The sequence below is a fragment of the Stegodyphus dumicola genome, chromosome 4, assembly GCF_044657685.1.
Source record: "Stegodyphus dumicola isolate Sdum_Otavi_A_Nest chromosome 4, ASM4465768v1".
Lineage (NCBI taxonomy): Eukaryota > Metazoa > Arthropoda > Arachnida > Araneae > Eresidae > Stegodyphus > Stegodyphus dumicola.
In genome coordinates this window covers 36207749-36229670 of record NC_140771.1, presented here as the reverse complement: position 1 = coordinate 36229670, position 21922 = coordinate 36207749, and the positions used below count along the sequence as shown (strand labels likewise).

At 32.3% G+C, this 21922-nt stretch overlaps 1 protein-coding gene across 1 annotated transcript in view; it reads right to left on the bottom strand.

The window, feature by feature from the left end:
- LOC118185590 (uncharacterized) overlaps positions 1-21922 on the bottom strand; it is a 65147-nt gene that overhangs the window by 12687 nt on the left and 30538 nt on the right. The window contains exon 2 of the mRNA XM_035355476.2: positions 20071-20243. Coding sequence (XP_035211367.1) covers positions 20071-20243 — 173 coding nt within the window. The remainder of the gene's footprint in view (positions 1-20070; positions 20244-21922) is intronic.

Below are 21922 nucleotides of genomic sequence, written 5' to 3'. Positions count from 1 at the left end.
ATAGTAAGCAATTTCGGCTTTTATCTTGTGTCAAAAGTGAAACTCTGAAGGACTAGACCTTAGAAGTCTTAAAAATTCTGCATTTTCCTAGAGGTTATTTATCATCAACAATTAATGAACCATGTATTAAATGTCCCAATTAAATTATGATGGGTACTGAGATAAAAATGCATGGTTATTTAAATTTTATTTATGGATTTTTACTTTTTTCTTTTCTGTTAAGTGACAACAAAGAGCTTTTTATCTTTTAAGAATGATGAATGTTAAACAGGTTTATGAAATGGAATAAATGATGATAGATTAATCCTGTCAGTTTCCGGCACGATTACAAAGTAAGTATGGCAAATTACAGGTATTTTTGATTGCTCCACAGCATTAAAATTTAATGCGAGTCATACCTATTTATTTTGTTATTCTTGTGCCAGTAAAATCTATCTAATTTATATTATTATTAAGCAAGTATGAATTCATATCTTTAGACAACAAAAAATTATATAATTTATCTCCATGCATTATAAATGCTTCTTATAACTACACAATTTAAGAAATATTTCAGAATATGAATCAAAATCTCAAGTGTATCCATTCAGAGAAAGGCCAGATGTCAAATGCCAGTTTGAATCACAAAACAGACGAACGAAGCTATTGCAACTATTGCAATTGAAAATTAATTCAATCCAGAAAAATTAAAAACAATTTTAATATAAATTTGGAAGTTCCATCAATGATAAAAAGAGTATAAATAAAGTATATTAAGGTCTATTCCTGATGAACTGCAAAATAACTTCTTTTTTGTCTTCCGGAACCAGTGGCATCTAGTTATGCTTATGAAGGTTAGCTTTGTATTTAAAATATTTAACAGAAGCACTGCGCGGTTAATATTAATATGGATAACCATAAGAAGACGTCATGTCTAATAAGGTGATTATCTCTCTGGCAGAAAATAACAGTTGCAACTTTGTTTTTGATTTTTACTTTTAACTTTTCTATCCTTAAGTCAACCATTTATTATATTCCGAGGTTTCCGCATTTTAGTTATTGAATGATACGCAGAAATGAAGATTAACAGCGGTGCTCTGAGCGGTATAGAGGTTAGCGTTGCCGGTAGTGTATCGGTAGGCTTGGGTTCGAATCCGGGAGAAGGTTTGGACGTTTGAAAGTGTACAGAGTTTGTGCAGCGTGAGCACACTTGAAATATGCAGCGAGATGGAAGTTCTCTCGAATGGTTCGGTGGTAAGGAAAGAGGAATGGATGATCCTTGGATCCGTCCCCAAAGGATTCTCCTTCAAATTTGGGATGGAACTACGAAAAACGTGCTGTCGTCAATAAAACGCTTGCCTAATCCCAATGAGAGCATAACTCCGTTCCTCGTTAAGATAAAGTCCGCGGAGGTGTTCTGATGTTACGAATGACAAGGATTCTGGCAGTCAACTAAACTCAAATAATCTAATATAAATTAGATTTGGAGATTAATTTTGCTTACTACTTTAGGAAAGGTGCGAGCTAGGCTTTTGTAAATGTAAATGCATAACTTTTGAGGTTTGCTACAACTATGTAGAGTTTGGGAGATGTTGACGATGAAAAGGTCATGCACTTACTTTAATTACACTAGCTCACATTTTTAGCGAGAATTTAGCAACAAATTTTGCAAAGGGCGTATGAACTAATTCCATTACCATTCAGAGAGCATTAAATCCAGAGGTAAGTGATTATTCCGTTTCGTTATTAATACACTCAAATTTATTTACATTATAATACAATAGTTACAAGGATTATTATTAGGCACACGTCTTCATCATTATTAGGCTTTCGATTACCTTCGATCTTACATCAAACTAAATTTAAGTTATAGAATATCAACAGAGATAAGACGCCCGGAGAGCCACCTAACGGCGCGAGCTATCAATTTACAACAAAGGGTGCATCAGAAGTAATGAAATTCAGTTGCAAATATACAGATATGTATTTTTAAAGTTTTTTCTTTTCAATCAGTGCCAATCTGCAACTGAATTTTGCCATTCCGTTTGGAATATTTCTCGTACATCTATGCATCAGCTTTATTTCAAATAACAGCAGTTTTATGATATCAGCGAACTAAGAAGAAATGATTTTTTGAAAATTTAATATATCATTTGCATGGAAGTGAATAACAGACATGACAAAGAACCTTGTTGCATATTCGCTGTGTGGCATTTTATACTTACGGTTTCTGCCTTTCAAGTTAACTATCATTTGAATTGTAAATAACTATGCCGCTCACCATTGGCCGAATGGATAAAACTGGAACATTAGTAGTTCGACACGAGTTCAGTTCCAGCAAAGAAGTTGGTTGCATTAGCTTTTCGTGTTTTTACTCACGTGTGGCAGGAATACAAGACAGTTCCCTTAAAAAATACTCTACGACAGTAGACCCCCCCCATTAGGCAAAAAACCCTCATATACTATTTTGCCGTTATCAACTAAACCAACAAACTTCAATAAATTAAGAAAGCAGCTTCTGATGACATTTACCATTTGTGGCAGCCATCGTCTTATTTAAAAATATTTATTTTAGCAAAGTGCCGTTACGAATACCTATATCTAGACAAAATTATTCAGAGTAACATCTTAACAAAATTATTCGAAACAAACCAAAATTTCTATTGTCATCTAAATTTAGTTCTGCCATCAACCATTAGAAAGATATTATATTACCTTTTTAGTTTAAAAAATCCGTGCGTTTAAATACATTTCGGTGATTCTTAGAGTATATTTCCTGCAGACTGCGAGCGAAAATTGAATTTAATATCATTACACTTATATTGAGCAATATCTAAATTAAAATTTTAATTCAAGTATGCAGTTTTTTTAGCAAAAATTAGCTCTTTATTGTCCCTTACTTGAGTTAGTAACCGCTCTAAGTCTCTGATCAGGGCAGGGGCCTCTGAAGAACCTTAAACATACATATCTACCTATGTGTAGATATATAAAAAAGGGACTTTTTATTCTGCTAGAGTGATTACGCATAAATGTGCCATGTATATATTAAATGTTTATGTTAAAAATGCTAATGCTACAATTTTATGAGACATGAGCAGTTCCCCTTCTCTAATTATGCGCCCGCCGTCATTCGCGTGCCCGTTGGCAGATGCGGCTCTATATGCAGAAAGTATGTGCGTCAAAATACTATTGCAAACTAAACAAGTTTAATAAATTTTCTAAATGTAAGAGCTAGTTCTGAAAAGTTCAGTATAATTTACAATTTTAATACAATGATTGAATAGATTGATGCAGGGAAATTTTTTGTTTCCCAAATCATTTTATTAAAGTTAATTATATATTTGTGGTGCGATTTTACATAATGACCATTCCAATAAAGGAGCTCCAGGAAGAATCCTATCAGGGCTTCTATAGTTGTAGGTCCGCCTCTGTATTAATGAAATAAGCTACGAACTCTTATTAAAACTGGTTTTATTCTATGCATGAGTTTAATAGTGAAAAATCTTGCAATGATGAAAAAATTTAGAATAGCAAGCTGCCTGAAATGAACGACAAAATGCATCAAATATTAAAGTGAAAATCAATTAAAAAATCTTAAAATAATATAGCATAGCATTAAATTTCATTGCATATATTTTTTATAAATACACACCTACACCTTCATTGAAAACTGAATTTCATCGAACCAGTCAAGTATGAATTAAAATCACCAGTCAACGGCGAATCTAACTAATTTTGTTCATTGACTGTGTCACGAATAATTCTTCATAAAAGTGAGGAAAATTTATTTAATTTAATGGATTTCCCAAGATCACAATCTTCAAGTCCAATGAAGCTTCTTGATATTAAACCAAAACGTAATTATCATTTTACTCAACACTTTTGTTAAAAATTATCATTATTCAACAAACAATGATACGCATTATCTTCATATCTCACGTATTGCGAGGTCAGACTGGAGATGGTGTAATCAGAGAAAACTCAATTCGATTCATAATGAAGGTATCCAGAAGCTAGAGGCTAAATTTTCGAAAACTCGCCTATTTTCTCAGCCTGTTCTGATAATATCAAAATTTTAGATTAGGTATATCTTTAAGTGAGCAAGCTGCTCTGGAGCTACGAACAGAAATTTACATAATATGTGATCCATAATATTATTTGTATCTGATCAAACTCTTAAAAGAAATATTTGTAAATATTTAGTAACAACAATTATCGTATTGACAAAATCATCGATACACTTTCGGTATTTTATAATACCTTAATTACAATAATACATTTGTAATTAGTATTCTTTAAAACAGAAAATGTATTCAAAGTATAATGAAGGTGCTCCTGCAAGCTGCTTTCAAAATCCATCGAATATATCGTCTGCATAGTACCTCGTTATATATTCGTACGTGAAAAACCATTGTTGCTTATTTTAAATGCGTCTCTACATTTCAAAGATATCAGGCCGTCTTTGTTATGATTCTCATACAGGTTAATTTTTGCTAAATTAAGTTCTGAAAACACGTTGAACTGCAATTTATAAAACTGCTTTCAAATCCTGACGAACGATCACGCTTTTCTCTGTTCGAAAAAAAAAAAGTTGGTAAATTGGAGATAACGAGTGTTTGTCAATCAGAATTACAAAAATTCTTCAAAATTTCAAAAATAAATATAAAATTTCAGATGATTTAAACCCTTATAAAACATCGATGAAGCTTTTAAAGATATAAATTAAGGGCATTTATTTGAAGAGTATTTCTATAGATGCAAACTTAAAAGAAAAAAATTATTTAAATCTTTCGAAAACTTACACATTTTTTAAGTAGATGTTAATTAATTTCCTAGCTTTCATTGTAATTCTATAAAAATTTACAACAACTTGTAATAAGGCAAATGCATTAAATAAAGCAAATGTATTAAAATATGAATTTAAAGATATTAATAAACTTTTCCACCAGCCAATAAAACAATTTTGCCAAAACTTTACCAAAATTGGACAGGTAAGATTTCTCTTATTCCCTTAAATACTATAATGTTTGTTATAAATTCTTCAGAATTTAGATTACGTCAAACTTTAGATGATCTTTGGAGAGTTTTGAAGTATTATCACGTTCATAGAGGAAATGATATTATCTCTCCTTCTTGGAAACTTCGTTATTAAATGAACATTACCAAACAATTTATGAGCAAGTGATAACCTTCGGCAATCTGTGCTAAATGTTTAATAGAGGAAGTACCTACGTAATAATAATATAGATAAGAAGTAAGTTATATTCAGACGGCAAATTTTGTATTTTGCTTGCATTCGAAAAATACGCATTATGTTTACAAATTGAAGTCGCGGAAAATGCCATGAATTCTAATCAAGCTTAATATCGGAGACGAATTTAAGAAAGCAAAATGCATGACAGAAAGATATCTAGAAATGTAATTTCGTCGCAAGTTTTGAGAGAAAGCATCCATTGTGGACAGGCCCGAGGATATCCCCAGCCCTCTTTTTCAATCAACAACCTCTCGAGAGGACTTTCGACTCACTGCATAGTTAGACGGACCCCCATATCGCACAGACACTATACACTTACAAATATACAAGCCTTCTTCGCGATTCAAATCTGGACCCTTCGGTACGGCAGTCACCGTCGCTAATCAATATCCCACTTGAGCGGCTATTACAGTTGCAAGTATAGATTGCAAGTACAGATAGGTAATGGATTGATTTAGTCTTTAGGAAATGAAGCATTTCCAATTTTAATCTTTTACTTCAAAGATCTAAGAAAAATTGCACCATAATGCTACTTAAAATGTCCATGTGACCGCCTCCTTTATCACATTTATTGAGTAAAACATTTGTTGTGAAACACACACAAAAGAAATACATAATAACATAATATCAGCGTTAGAATTAAAGAATACCATACGTACATTTTAAAATGTTCTGCAAATTTAGTTGCAACAGAGGTCTGAAAGGCATGTTGCTAAAGCTAATAAGAAACAAAATACTAAAGTGGAAAGCAAAAACATCAGTTTTGAGATATGTCCCCAAAACAACGAAACAGGAATCAATAGCAATAACAAATTTTGTCTTTCAGGCTCAAAATTCTTCTTCTTTAATTGTTATGATATCAAAATTTTTATAGTATACCTGGTATCGTATATTTAATTTATAATCAAATCAGTTAAAGGAAAAATAATTTGCTTTAAAATAAAACTTAAAAATTTGCTCTTGCAGTTTAATGAATCGAATCAAATCATCATTATAAATCTCAAAACTTAATAAACATAAGGCATTAATTAATATCTACATCTAAAATTATCATTGCATATTAAAAGTAAGGTTGTTCATTTTATCTTACGCATTTGCAATTGCAGATTTCGTAACGCTTGCTGCCAAAATTTATCACATAACTAGTAACTTTCACACTGTCACGAACCTGAAATTCTTCTTGCTGCTAACATTTACTTCTTTGAACTTTAGTGGCAACACTGCTCTCTGTCAGTTGAGATTATCTGAGCAGCCATGAAAAGAGCTGTTTTCTTTAGTTCTCGACAGGAAACTATAAAACTGTAATTGTAAGTAATTCCGTATATTGAAGTTTGTGTTGTGAAATTTACAATAGTCAACTAATTCGACGGATAGCACGAAAAAAATTAAATGAAATTTATACATGCACTTTAAAAAGATTTACAAAAATATTAACTTTAATAGTCCTATAATAAATAGATACAAAAAACATTTTATTAGGTACAAAAGGAACCGATGCATCTGCATTCATATTTTATAACGTAAAACTTGTTTATTACAAATATTAGATGCAGACATTCGGAAATGTAAAATACTGCAGCAATATTTGTGTATAGGTCTTCAAAAATTTTAAGTAACGATATGTCGTCTGAGTTTTATTGGTTTAAGAATGGATTTACCTACTATCAAATTGCTATTTAAAATTTTGATTATTATTAGCTAATCTAATTAGGCAATTAATTTCAGTTTCGCCTAATTAGGTATGAAAATTAAATTTCGACCTTCTTTATCCTAGTGCTGTATATGGAAATTTAAACTTGATACATTTTTGCTAAAAGGTGTCAAGCGGCCAAAATTCCTAGATTGGAAGTTTAGATTTACGATCCACCATTCAAGTAATGTTAAATCAAGCAATCTTCTTGCAGCATTCTGAATAGCTGTTGTAAACAGCATGGCTATATCATCAGCAACATCCCGAATGTGGTTCGAAAAGTTTTCTAGCTTCGATCTCACGACACACTTGAGAACTATTTCACCGCAGTCATCAAGGGGAGGGTGTAGATGGGTATGGTAACTAAACATCAAAAGGAAGTAGGGAATGGCAAGTTATTTTTCAAAGTTGGACCATTATGAAGGAGAAAAGGTGTTAATATCTAGGTAAAAACATGCAATCATCGCCTCGGAAATATAGCGATTCTCTCAAGAACTCCTCCGAGAACTATTGTTCTGTTCGCATAGTGAAGGAATTATTTTCAGGATATGGTGCAAAGGGCTGCAAAATAGTAAATAAAAAGACAGAAGGTGGAGAACTCAGATGTGAAATTTTAATCTCAATTTTTAATGTTTTCAAAATCTCAGAAAGAGCAAATAAACACCAAATACCAAAGGACATTCAAATCCTAAAAGGTATACTATCATTTGAATATTAATTTCTGGCTGTAGACTTAGATCATAACCACATTTGGTTTACAACCGGTTTCAACCTTTTTACAGTAAAGAAGCTCATATTTAGTTTTTCGATCAAAAGAGAATCTATATACAAAACTTATGATTAATTTATAGCGTAATAAATTAAATTATAAATTTAATAATGCAAAATAAATTACTAGTCTTTCTTTAAGTAGAGAATACCTTATGCATTGCTGTGAAATTAAGTAAAATGTTACGAGGTTCCGCTTTAGAGTATACTAATTATCAATTAAGTATAACTGATATTGAATAGGACAGTATATTCGGCAGAATAGAACGATTCCGGTTATTAGTGATGGTAACTATTGAGAAACAAAAATGATTTCTTTTGATTAACAAATTCAAATTTTTCAAACTATCAGTTGATTTACAGTTTTTATTTGAGTATCCTTAGCAAAAGTTTTCAAACTATAACGAAGTTGGCTACAATAACGAAAGATTGAATCGTAGCAAATGACCCAGGTTTGACCAAAATACAGATGATATTAAGACTATATCAGTGTTAAAAGTTATGAAATTCAGATAAGTAGATAGTATTAAGGGGAGTTCTTTGTAAATCAAAGCTGTTATTTCCTTGGAAATAAATTCAGTTTCATACATTATTTCCGTATTAAAATAATCTTATAAAATTTAAAGTTTGTTTACTTATTGCTACTGCTCATCATACGCTTAAATCTGTTAACCTCATTTAGTAAAATTTTGAAAATAAATAAAGGAATTTTATTTTGATTTTATACAACAAAAAAGAAACAAATTATGTAATTAAAACTTTGTTTTAATAAATATTATTACTCTAATATATTAAAAATTAAATTTTATTAACAAAGGAAAGAACTTTTAGCCCAGAAGGGACTATCAGTCTCGAAACGGGATTTTGATGCTAGTTCATTATAAGTACTTTTCAAATTGCTGCCACCAAATATTATCGACCTGTAGTATTTTTAAATAAATTAAATAATGAAGAGCCTGCATGTAATGTATTCATGGGCCTTGCATTGTGAAAACACGTCCGCACCTAGAGCCATCATATTTTGAATAACGTAGTCCTCCACTCGAACATTTGACCCTGAAAGCCTGAATTTTGAATTTCTAGTTTTATATTTCATGTTTTGTAAATCTTTACTGAAATTTTTTGATTAACAGAACTGTACTATTTAAAGGATTTAAAAGCGAGTAGTGACAACACTGTACGGATTTAAACATTTTTATCTCCGACAATAGAGACTCTCAGTTTGAAATTCTAAAGACATGCTGTTTTTAAATATTTTGTGAATTTTGTGAGTTTGCTGTTGAATTGAATTTTATGTGGCGTAAGGGCGAAAAACGTGATATTTAATAAATAAAGTTAATACACAAAACGTTATTAAGGAAAAGAAAAAAAAATCATGTTACTAAGAAAACTGAATATTGATATGATAAACTGATAAAAAAAAACTGAAAAAAAAGAAACAAATGTGTTGAACACTAACACTGCATTGGGAATTCTAAACGTAAAATGCTAAGTTTAAAATTTTTGTAATTTCGCTGTCCCCCCTTCTAAAATCATGCTATATCAAAACCGCATAAGAATTCTCATGTTCAAAATGAAAACGGTTGTATATTTTGCAAATTAAAAATGTTTGATTGGCTATGATGCGTATACGGCTTGGGTTAGGAACACGTAATTTCTGTCTAAAACCAATTACATAAAGACACCTAACAGCAAATCTCCATACCTGTACGTGCGGAGCAAAGTTCGCGTGTCATGTCATGAGTAAGTATTATTTGCAGAGAAAACATCTGGTTACAATGGAAAAGGCAGAAAACTAATGTCAGACTATGTTTCAGACTTTTTATGAGTTTGTTTGCCATAAGCAATACGCTCTAACGGCAGAACATACTATCTATATTTAGATAAAAAAGTAAGTATTCAAAAGTTGAAATTACCAGACTAATGCACCGATTCATATGCAGGAACCGTTAGTTATGCTCGTCGCAAAGATAACACAGTCTTGTCGAAAGCCCATTTTTTTTTTTAAACCGTACCTTTTTCTTACCGTAAGTTTGATGGTTATTAGTTCTTCCATACTTAAGACATTAATTATGGAGCCTCCGAGTGAGATTACCTGCGTTTAAAAAACAGATATAAACGATGAAAAGAAATGGACATTTATAAATAAAACTGAAATGAAAATGATTTTGTTATTCACATTTACTATGAAAGTAAGGGAATGATTAACTTGAACAGCTAGAGCTCATGCAATTTGGTATTTGAAATTTCTTGTGGATATTTCTCTTTCTAATATGACAGGATTCGCAAAGCGTTACAGTTTCGATGCCTTGTTTCATAAACAGTTGAAATTTACACTCATGTCCACAAATTAAGGATAATTCGGAGTCACGCGGAAATCGAACTCTAAAATAAAATAACACATGTAAAATCACTACACACATCTTCAAGAATCATATGCAAATTTCAGGAAGTAACCAGATGACACCGATGGTACGTCACAATGACGAGAGTGTAAGAGAGTGATATATAAGGAATACAGACAAAGAAGTAAAATTGTTCGCAAGCGCTTTATAAGCATTTCAGTGCAATAACCGAATAATTATGACACAAAGGACGCATTTGGATGATTTTTTATGTGGTAGGATTATCGGCCGTCCGGAATGTGGGCGTACCCATTCCAGACGGCCGATAATTCTATCAGACGAACTTGGAATTGCCTAGAGTGTCCTCTCCAAGCTTTGGCAACGATTCCAAGACGATGGTAATGTGAGTAGACGTTACAGCACAGATCGCCCCAGAGTTACAACGCCGAATGAGGACCGGTATTTGGCAGTTACTGCCAAAAGAAACAGGCTGAGCACAGCCTCAAACCTGTCTCGTCAGCTCTCTTCAGCCACTGGTACGACAATTTCAAGGCAGACCGTGTGCAGACGCTTAGGGCAGATTGGTCTATATGCTCGTAGACCTGTCAGATGCGTTCCACTTACTGCAACTCATTGTCGCCTGCGGTTATCCTGGAGTAGAGACCATGCATTGTGGACACCGCAACAGTGGGCTTGTGTGATGCTTTCCGACGAGTCCAGGCTTAGCTTGCAGTCTGATTCTCGCCGGACTTTCATATGGAGAGCTCCAGGTACCCGTTATCACCAAGAAAACATCATTGAACGACACCGTTACGGTGGTGTAGGAGTGCTCGTTTGAGGTGGAATTATTCTGGGTTCCAGAACTGACCTGCATGTTCAAATTGAAACCATGACAAGCCAAATCTATCGGAACGTCATTCTGGAACAACATGTACGTTTGTTTCGGGGCGCCATGGGCGCACAATTTGTGTTTATATATAGAAGACAACGCCCGTCCTTACCGTGCAAACATCGTAAGGAAATGCCTTCAATCGGAAGCTATCACCCGTATGGACTGGCCAGCATTCTCACTGGACTTGAATCCGGTAGAGCACGTGTGGGACATCCTTGGCCGACGAGTTGCAGCCCGTCAACCTCCTCCTACATGTCTACCGGAACTTCGGAGAGCATTGCTTTTTGAGTGGTGTGATAGCCCCCAAGATCAGATCGATAATTTGATACTCAGCATGCATAGGCGTTGTACGGACTGTATTTCATCGTCTGGGACACATACAATGTATTAACAATCATACCGACCATGTAATATTGTTTTTTCGTAAATAGGTTTTTTTTTTTTTTTGTAATTTGCTCCAGGGAGAAAAAATCACTAATTTTTTTATTAATATCAAACATATAGCATCTTGTTTTGCTCTTTGCCTTTTGTTTAATAAATAAGCTTTACAAATAAGTCAAATTTGTTTTGCTTCTAACTCTTCCTTTGTCTGATTCTGCATTATCCTTAATTTATGGACATGAGTGTAAATATCTGAATCAAACAGGATTACAACTTATCTTGGTTTCCATGAAATCCGGATAATTGGATTGTAGCTGTTGGCCAGTTATGAGTAAATGAGCAACAGAAGGAATTATATTTATTTATGTGTGAATTCATTCAACAACTTCATTGAAACATAATCACTGCATGTTTCAATGAAGATTAAAAGTTAAACTTATAAAAAAAAACAAAAAACGAAAAATTATATTTCCATTAACTACAATTCGAAAACCTTTTTTTTTTTTTTTTTTTTTTTTTTTTCCCCCACCGAGTAAGAAAAATTATTTATTTCTTAAAAACGAACAGTATATTTCTATTTCAACCAAAATGAAATAATACAATAAATATATCGTTCACGTAAGCTTATAAGGTATGCTCTTTCTCCTTTTCACTTACCTTTGTGGTATAACTGGAAGCATACTTGACGCGTATTCGGGAGGTCCGTAGTTCGAACCTGGCAATGACATTTGTGATTTATTCGGTTTCCTTGCTTCGAAAATTTCTAAATGACTGTACAACTGGCGTTCGAACTAAAAGGTGACAAGAGATAATTCAGCACCACCGAGATTTCCTCTTTCCCGTATGTTTTCGCGTGTAATTGGAAGCATATTCGACTCGTATTCGAGGTTTTATCACGGCACTGCATATTTTTCACGTCTCTTGCTTTAAAACAACCTAACGACGTTTCAAACTCTAAAACAAATCAGAAGGTTTGTTTTAATACGCCAAAATTAAGCACAGAACTTCTACTATGTAAAGTAAAACCACACCAGTTATTTATGCTCAGCTAAAATTAAATTAAGATACTTTTATTTGAGATTAAGATACTTTTATTAATATACTCAGTGCACATTATAACCCGTGAAAATTGTCCTAACTGATAGAAACATATTGTTGCGTGCGTACGGTTCGTAATGGATTGAATGCACAAGTCGATAAAAAGTAAATAAAATTTATTCTTATCCCAAGAAATAAAACAAAATGTTGAAATTTCCTCAAAGATATTCGTACAATATCGCAATATCTCACAGTAGTTATACTTTAAACTACTAAAATATAAATAGAATTAAATTCAAAACACAGAGAAAGCTAATCCGATCTCACCGCGAATTCGCTACAGTCAATAACAAGAACTACACACACAGTAAAAGAAAACAATTAGTACAGTAAAGAGAAATAGACAACAGAACAACAACTGAATTGAGATGTTTTAATCCGGCTTTTATAAGCTTTTTAATCCTGCACGAGAACATTCTGGTATTTTCTCGATTTTTCTGGATAGCAAAAGAGTACAATTAGATATCAATTTATTAAATGCGCGTGCTCCTGTATTATAACTTTTCTGGCGTAGCTTTCTCTTCAAATAAGCCTCGTGCTGTATTGCACGGGGATATAAAACAATCGAATAACAATTCTACTAAGAATAGCAAACTAAATACAAAAACTATAACAATATTAAATCATCTTTCTTATATAATAATACAATATTATAATGCCTTTTTCTTTAGAATGAAAGGGAACGTTATAACGAGCACCGATTGCATAGTAAAATTAACAATATAACGCATAGTAGTAATGTTAGTCTTTAGTTCTTCTGTATTGTCTGTATTTAGAAGTAGATCATTTGCTGTAAATAAGCAGTGAAAGATGAGTATGCCTATATACAAAAAATAATGCTATTCCATTTATATTTATTGAGTGACATGTTTAGTGAATAGAGCAATCTACGTGGGAAAATTTTATTCACAAAATCAGCATAATAGCTTCTTAAAAATATGCAACAAAAATCTACAATCCTTTTGTAATACATAAATTAAAGAAAAAATTAAAATCTTGAAAAAGAAACTGATTTGGATGACAACAGTTTCGGGTATCTAGAGTCCGGATAAACGGAGTTCTATCAGTTCTGATTAAACAGCGGTTGACAAACATCCAAAACTACTTAAAACATTTTTTTAGAAACGTATAGAAAACATCTAAACAAGTAAAAACAATTTTGAAAGATAAAATAAGTTTCATTCAGTCAAAGGTATGTATATAGTAACTTGCGGGTATCAATATAGTATTTTACTTTGAGGTAGAATCTTTTTATGTTTTGCAACTGAATTTACCTCAAAACATTTTGTGAACAGCCTTAATTTGCAGATAATATAATATAACGCACAAAAATTAAATATACACCTTGAAAATCTAATTTTTGTGCTTCTCAGTATGAGAACATTCGGTCACCTTACAATTTGACATTATGTAATAAACATTCGCAAACAGTTAAAAATAATTGGAATTTCTGCATTTATAATAAAAGTTGTGGACATATGCTTCAACTTCAAGAACTTTAGCTTAATATCTAAATTCATACGCATATTTCATTATGCACTTCTACACCAAAAGGCCTAAAATCATAATACCAGGTAGAAAAATGTTGATACTCCTCGAGCTCTCAACAATGAGCTGTATTTCAAGATATGGAGTCAATGAATTGCCCGTAACGGTCCGCAGGAGAGTAGCCATAACGAATTCCGCAACGCATAGTGGAGGGTAGTGTTATGCATTGCATTGCACTGCACTGCAAGATGCTGGGTCACGGATCGTAGATTTATAACCATTTTGGCTCATAAATATTAATGCCTCTCAAGAAGGTATGGCAAAATGAAATCACAGAATTTATGTCATCGAAATGTTACGTCTATCTCCCATTAACAAAACTTAGTAACATATTTCCTTATTTTGGTGGAATACTCACTCGCCAATTCGATGTTCAAGTGATATGAAGACTTGCTCATTATCTATGAGAATATCATCATCCTCTTTGTGAGCGACGGCTGCTGATAATAAAAAGCCTAATGAAGAATATGTAAACACATTCTGTATCACCACTCCGAAAAATGCCTTGGACATGTAAAAAAACATGACTTTATGGGACCTATTCCACAGTTCTAATGCGGTCATCAACGCGAAACAACAGGACTTTGATTCGTGGACATAGTGTAATAATATATCTTTACTTGTAAACAAGAGTTAATTTATAATTATCAATTAATTGTTTATAATTATTTTGGTTTATTTGTTATTATTCGACTATTACATCGTTTTCTTCCTAAAATCTTTTTTCACATTTATTTTTTTTTTTTCAGAATATACATAGATGAGTTCCCTATTCCGTTATCGAAATCCAACGCTTTAGAAATTACTAAGGGAATAGGCGGCGAAGTACAGTTCCTTTAGAAATTTTATATTTTTACTTTTTTACATTACATTTTAATTTGCCTTGATTTCCTCGAAAGTTGCCATTTTTTGTTATCACCAATCCTGACAGGTGACGAGAGCTCCGTAAGTCGATTGTACAAGGCTGACTCTTATTTGTAGATCGATACATTTATCATAAGCTCTGGATATCATAGCTTTGGGGAAAATTCCGATATTGCATGACACCTGCTTCTAGCACAGGTAACCCTGCCATATTCGAAGGCAGATAACATGGCGTGCAACCGAGATGAATGAACGAACACCGATTATGAAATGAATGCAGAATTTGAAATCGACTAGGAAATCATCCTACGACTGACATCTAGCTCATTAATTATGTGTAAAGCACGCTCATTCCTCTCTGACTGCTCTTCTCATAACTTTTGACTTCTGAGCGTTAACTAACATAATATTTCGCTCTAAGAAAGCAGTATTATGCGAAAGAAAAGCAATAATTTCCGTTTACAAAAGAAATATCTTAATCTCATTTTATGCATTTTAATTTAAACACCAATATTTGAATTCCTTCTTTAATTGATTACTGAAAACTTTCGAATTGTTCGATAGAACGCTCGTTTTCAAATAATCGTCCTCAGGTTGGAAATTTTATGAAATTTTAAGTAATATTTGATCATTATATAAACGCAAAAGGGGATTAAACACACGGAACATAAGTCAAAACACGTGATATAGAACGAAAAATAAATCTTCGCCTTTATTGAACGAAAATGGCATTGCAGCAACCCTATCGATAACAATGTCTGTAATCAATGCTTAAATTAAGGTGCACGTTGGTATGATTTTTTTTAATTATTTTAAATTTTCCAGAAAAGAATTAAAAATTATTTTCTTGTACCATCATTATAATTTCACTCTCCTTTAAAATGTCCATAAATGCCAAAAGTACGACTTGAAATTTCTAGAATGATGCTAGCATATTAAAAAGTCTGCTGTCATTTTATGCATTTATATTTAAAACAAAATTAGATAAATTTTATGCAGCGCAAGTATTTGAATTATGAGCCCTTTTTCTGGAGGGGGGGGGAGAAGAAAAGACAACGAATATTCTTTGCAACTAATTGTTTCGTATTACTGTCATTTTCTGACTGAGTAATCTTATGTAAACAATTCCCTTCCTTTTTAAAAGTTCGGTAAGCTTTTTACAAACAATATAATAGCACGGGAAGTTAAGTGGTTTAATTCGCAAGAGATATCACCAGATATTTTCAGTGCTTTAGTCTCATTATTTATTCAAAATGAGTAGAAAAGGCGCGAAAAACTGGAAAAACACTCAGCGTTCGATAAGGGATGATTATATTTTCTTCCTTTAATTTTAGATTTCCCTTATTTCTCAAAATATCGAGAGCTAATACATGTAGCAAAACATCGTTCTTGCATCAGAGAAACATGTTTAAGATTGTCACACAGAATGATCTTGTCAACCTAGAAGCCATTTCACCCTGGGACGTGAGATTGTTACTGATAAATGTGAGTATTGATAACATTCCAGACATGTCATATCTTTTCGTGGAATTTGTTTCGTTTTTAGGTCTTAATTCTAGAAAATAAGCACAAAAAATGTGTGTGGCGGTACAAATGATTTGATTTACCTGCAAGCAAAAATTATGAGTATCAATTATCTGATTTCTGTTTTCGGTTCATCAGGATAAGAACCTCGTTGTGACTTCTCTTCTGCAGCAGTAAAGATAACAAAATATCATCTTTTATAGTATTATCAATGCAAAATCCTTAGCTGTGATAGTAAATAAAAACTAAACGTGGTTTTTATCTCAAGTAGAAGCCATAATGATTTTTTCTACATTCCTAGAGATAGCTGAATCCAAACTTTACGAAAATCTTTAAAACGTAATGATTTTAACTGTTAAATATCCCTATTAATATATTTTAACTATAACATTATCTATTTTTATGTATGTGTACAATGCAAAATGTTTTTTTAACTTTTGTCAAGTTGTAAACTTGCTTTTATATGTTGCTAATTAGATTTCCCTTTGCTCGTACATATTATAAGGTTTATTAAAATAGCGCTTCGCAACAAAATTATGCACAAGATTTCTCTTCTAAAAGTAAAGAATCTCACGAAGAATATCGTCACAGCAGATCAAAAATTGTGTAGAGCCGTAGGTGATCATCTTAAAGAGGTTTTATTTTAACGATAAAGGTGTAAACTGCCACATTTATGAATGAAAAAAAAAATGCAAGAAACTTAAGAACTTGAAAGGCATTATTTGCAAAACATTCATCCACATTTAATCAAATACTAAAGTATTAATTTTCTAAAATATTTTAAAATTATTATACTTATATTTTAGATTTAATAGTTGAAATTTACAGCGACGTCAAAGAGATATTATTAAATGTTAATCGAATTTTTCATTGAGGAAAAGCTTTTATTTCGTTAACAGCATTATTTCGGATATCCTTTTATATCATATTTCAAAAGCATTAGTATGTTCATACAACATTTTTTTAAATTCTAGGTTTAGCAAGAATAATATTGATACATTCTACGGGTTCGTGGGCTTGGAGTAATTGATGATAACACTTGATGAAAATCCAACACACAATTTATTCGCCAGCATAACACAGGATAGTTCTTAAAGACACGTTTACAGCTGTCGAAAAACTACGATAAATACAATGAAACAACCAGAAACACAAACTTCAGGCTATAACGGTAAAGATAGCTTCATGGCATAGTACTAAAGTACAGCTCCCGACTCGGTCGATCGTTCTCAAAGTAATCTCTGAACTCAAGACGCTACTTAATCCCCTTGCAGGCAGGGTACATATAGCTCTGACCTACCTTCGAGAATATTTCCGAGAAAACAGCTAAAAATGCGTTTTAGAACGTTCTCACTCCGTCTATGCATATCGCCAATATTTTCGCAAAATATCACCAAATGGGCGATTTCACGCAAAATTTGGCAAAATCAAGTGTATTTTCCTGCCAATTTCTGGCAACCCGAACTCACTTTGCGGGGAAGCTTTCTCACCGCAGCTGGGCATCTCGCAACAATATCATTCATACAACGAAATAACATGAAATTTCATTTTATTGAAATATAAAGTAACAGAGAAAAAACAGAAATCTGTTAAGCGAAGATAGAAAAATGGAAACAGATGGAATTCGACTGTGAAGAACCATTAAGCAACTAAAAATAATTAGTTAATGATTAACGCAATTTCATCTGGCTTCGCGTATAAAATTTATACTTTTAGCGAGGGACAATAATGCATGAAATGGAAGTAAAACTCTTTTACGTTTTACTTCCGAACGTTCTATGTGATTTCACATTCAATCAGACTCATATTATACTTGTCACAAATATTTTTTGCTATAGTATTTACAGCAACGACAATGCACACATTGAGATCACGCTGCTTATGAATAAAAGTCTCATGAACATAACACAACGTATCAAAAAAAAAAAATGTCTTATGTTTGTTGATCCATTGGACGTAAGAGTCCAGTTGTAAAATCTCACAAGATCCATTGTGATTTACCCAATGTGCATGCAAGCCGAAGGATCACCGTGTTAAGAGAACATTTATTACATACTATTTTGTAAAATTTTAAGAACATTATGTAAAATTCCGGGATTTCTTTCGAAATACATAAAATTAATACACTGATAACAAAGAGAAATTATACGTATTTATCTAAAATAGGCTCAATCATTTTGATTAACCCTGTATTACCATCAGAAATGGCTTGTCTTTAATTAACGCTTTCTATAATTTTAGCAGTTACGTCATATTTATTATCGAAGAAACCTGTCAAACGTGACTGTAAATTAGAGTCAGGATAAATATTCAGTCAAAGGCGGGGAGGGGGTATTGTGACAGTATAAGGCACGTGGTCTTCATCTTCTTTGCTCCCTAAGAGAAAGCCATTCCACATGAAATGATGTATTTGATTTACCTTTCAAAGTATAATTTGTAATATATTTCCTTCCTTTCTTACCGCCTGCATTCGTGGAGTAACTGGAACCCCATCGGGCTAGCAATCAGGAATCAGAAGTTCGAATCTCGAAGAGGGTACTGCACATTTTTCACGTTTCCTGTTGCGAAAAATTCCAGATGACTCTACAGCGAGCTCGAACTCACCACGAATATTTGATGATTAGATCTTTGCCTCCCCAGACATCTTTAAGTGGGGGAGAATGCAAAGTATTTTCTCTTTCTTATGCTTTATTGTGTAATTAATTGTAAGCCCGCCCAGCTGGCAATCGGGAGGTCCGGACTTTAAACACCGGCAGAGGTATAACACATTTTTCATACTCCTGCTTCGTCAAACTCAGTGACTACAAAACTAGTTTAACAAGTTAACATTTTAACAAGTTAGACGATTTCAAGGATTAAAGCACTTCTTACTAATTTAGTGTTCAATTTTACTTTTGTGATGCTACATGCATGAGCTAAAAATACATTTAAATTATCATATATCTATTTGATAACTGTGAACATTTTCAGCATCGTTGTAACTAATACAAGTTATGTCATTTCAAAACGATTTTTATTATCCCTAATTATCCATCATGTAATGACATTACATTTTAGTTTACATAATTAAATTTTAGATTTTTCTGATGAAACATAACCTATAACTAAATCGAAAATAAGCATGTTTAGTTGAAATGTGCAATAATTTTCTTAAAAGCATAATATTGAGAAAGAAGTACAGTAGAGGCACGGCCTACCTTACATAACCAAAAATTTGATTATTAGGCGAAGTTTTTAGTTGGCCAAAATCCTTCAGTTAATGCCATTATAAACCTAATCTGCATATGATGGTTTAGATATTATTAAAAAAAAAAAAAAAAAAAAAAAAAAAAAGCCGATTTTCTATCGTAACCCAAAAGGCTTAATGATACAACCCAAATAACAATAATAATATTGTGGTTGCTGTTGGCTGATGAATAAGATGATAATAAAATAATAATAATAAAAAAGGGGGGACTCAGACAACATTATGATGTCGAAATTTTTTCCTGTTCTGTAAACTTGCTATAAAGTAAAACATATTTCGCATCATCTAAACCGAAAAAAATATTATTTTTTAAATGCCCTGAAAGTCTAGTACTCGTTTCCTTAATAACATTTAGAAAGCCACAGACCTATAAGGAACGATACCGATCATAATATATCACAGGTGAGAAGGTCATGAGGGACTACACAAAGGGAAAAGGGTGCATATTATTTTCCGGAAACCATTATCTGAGACAATTACCTGTGTTTCGGTGAGGTTGAGACTTTGGGCAAGTTGCTTCCTTTCGGTACCCACGACGTAATGGTTCTTCTCGAAAGCGTGTTCCAGCGTCAGCAGTTGGGAAGGAGAGAAGGCTGTGCGAATCCTTTTGGGTTTACGGAACTGGTGCAGAATGAAGCTGGCATTCTGTGGACCTGAAAATTCAAAGAAGAAAAGAAATTTTAATATCACAGAAATTTGTCGACAATTTTAAGTTGCTTCGCTGTTGAAGATTTTCCCGCTTCTAGTACTTTACAGCTCTAATGTTTTACTTTAGCCAGATTTTTTTTTTTTTTTTGAATAAAAATTGCAAACGTTATGAAAATATTCGCATGCTTTTCTATTTTTTGCTTTGCAACAGTAATTTTTTTTTAAATAGGCAGCTCTTCGTTTCATTGTCCGAGACGCTTTCAAATGCCCAAAAATATGCCATGGTCTACAGAAAACAAATCTCGACAAGCGATACTGAACTAAATACAACTTCATTGAATTAAATACAGATATAAAAAAGAGTATGAATCAGCCAGAAGACAATATTTGATACATATACAGTGAGTCATTAAATTTAATGGCATTCATATAAACACTATAATCCAGCATATTACCTTACATATTTATAACCGAGCATAACTGAGATAAACGAAAGTTTTTTGTAGAATTCTTTGTTAAATGTTCACGTTTAGGTATAGCAAAAGTAAATTCCTATTAAGGAAATGCAAAAGAAAAAACTTTATTTTATGGTCCTCTTACTGTGCATGGATTAATTAGATTTGTTCTTGCAGGTCAATCAATTAGGGAATGTAGTTAATAGTAATTTGGACTTATAATAAAATTAATGTAAACAATAATAGCGTTTTGATAACTATTTCAGACTTAAAGAAAACCATCGAGCATGTAAAAGTTCGTGCAATAAATACATACAGAACTTCAATTCCATACAGCACTTCAATGAAACACAACACATGAATGAAATTTTGTCTATGGATGTCCAAGGGAATATAGTTTTAAAAGCTGTTGCCATTGAAAATCTGTATAAATTTTTAGTTTATTGCAGAGTCAGTGTAATATTTGTAAATTTGAAGGACTAGTTTCGAGGGTTTAAATATAGAACTTCCTTCAGCTGCAAGGTGCAAAACTTCTGCAGCACTGCAAACTATTTGCACTTCTGCAACTGAAGAAGAAGTTTCTATATTTAAACTTAATAATTCTACAAACGAAATAATTCTACAAATTTACGAATATTACACTGATTCTTGCTACCTTATATCTTCTAATAATTGTCATTCGACGTGTTATTTTAACTCAGATTTTCTTCAGCTTATGTTTCACATAAAAAAATTTAAATCGCACTTGGATAACCTTGGTAGCGAACAAAACAAGTTTTTGTTTCTACTCATAGATATATTCCAGTTATTATTTAAATATCTTTAATATAAGGCACAAATTTCACATGTTTAAAGCATGTCAAATAATTCATTTAATTTATATCTTACAAATTTTTATACATATTTTACAAATTTTTATATATTATTATGTAATATAAAAATTTTCCCCCTCATTTGTTTTCACTAACTCAGGCACAGAAAATGTTTATCTCATCGTTATTTTTTTACAAAGATTATTTAATAAAAGTTTTAATTCTGTGTAACTAAAATGTAAAAATATATACAACATTTTAATTCTGCGCACTGATTTTTTTATTCTGTGCTACTAAAAGTTTTTACGACCTTGTAACTAATTAAAATTTATCTAAAAGTTAAGCTTAATTTAACTCCTGATTCACATTACGTAAATTCACTCAGCGCAGAAGATTAGTCAAACTAAGCGCACCAGA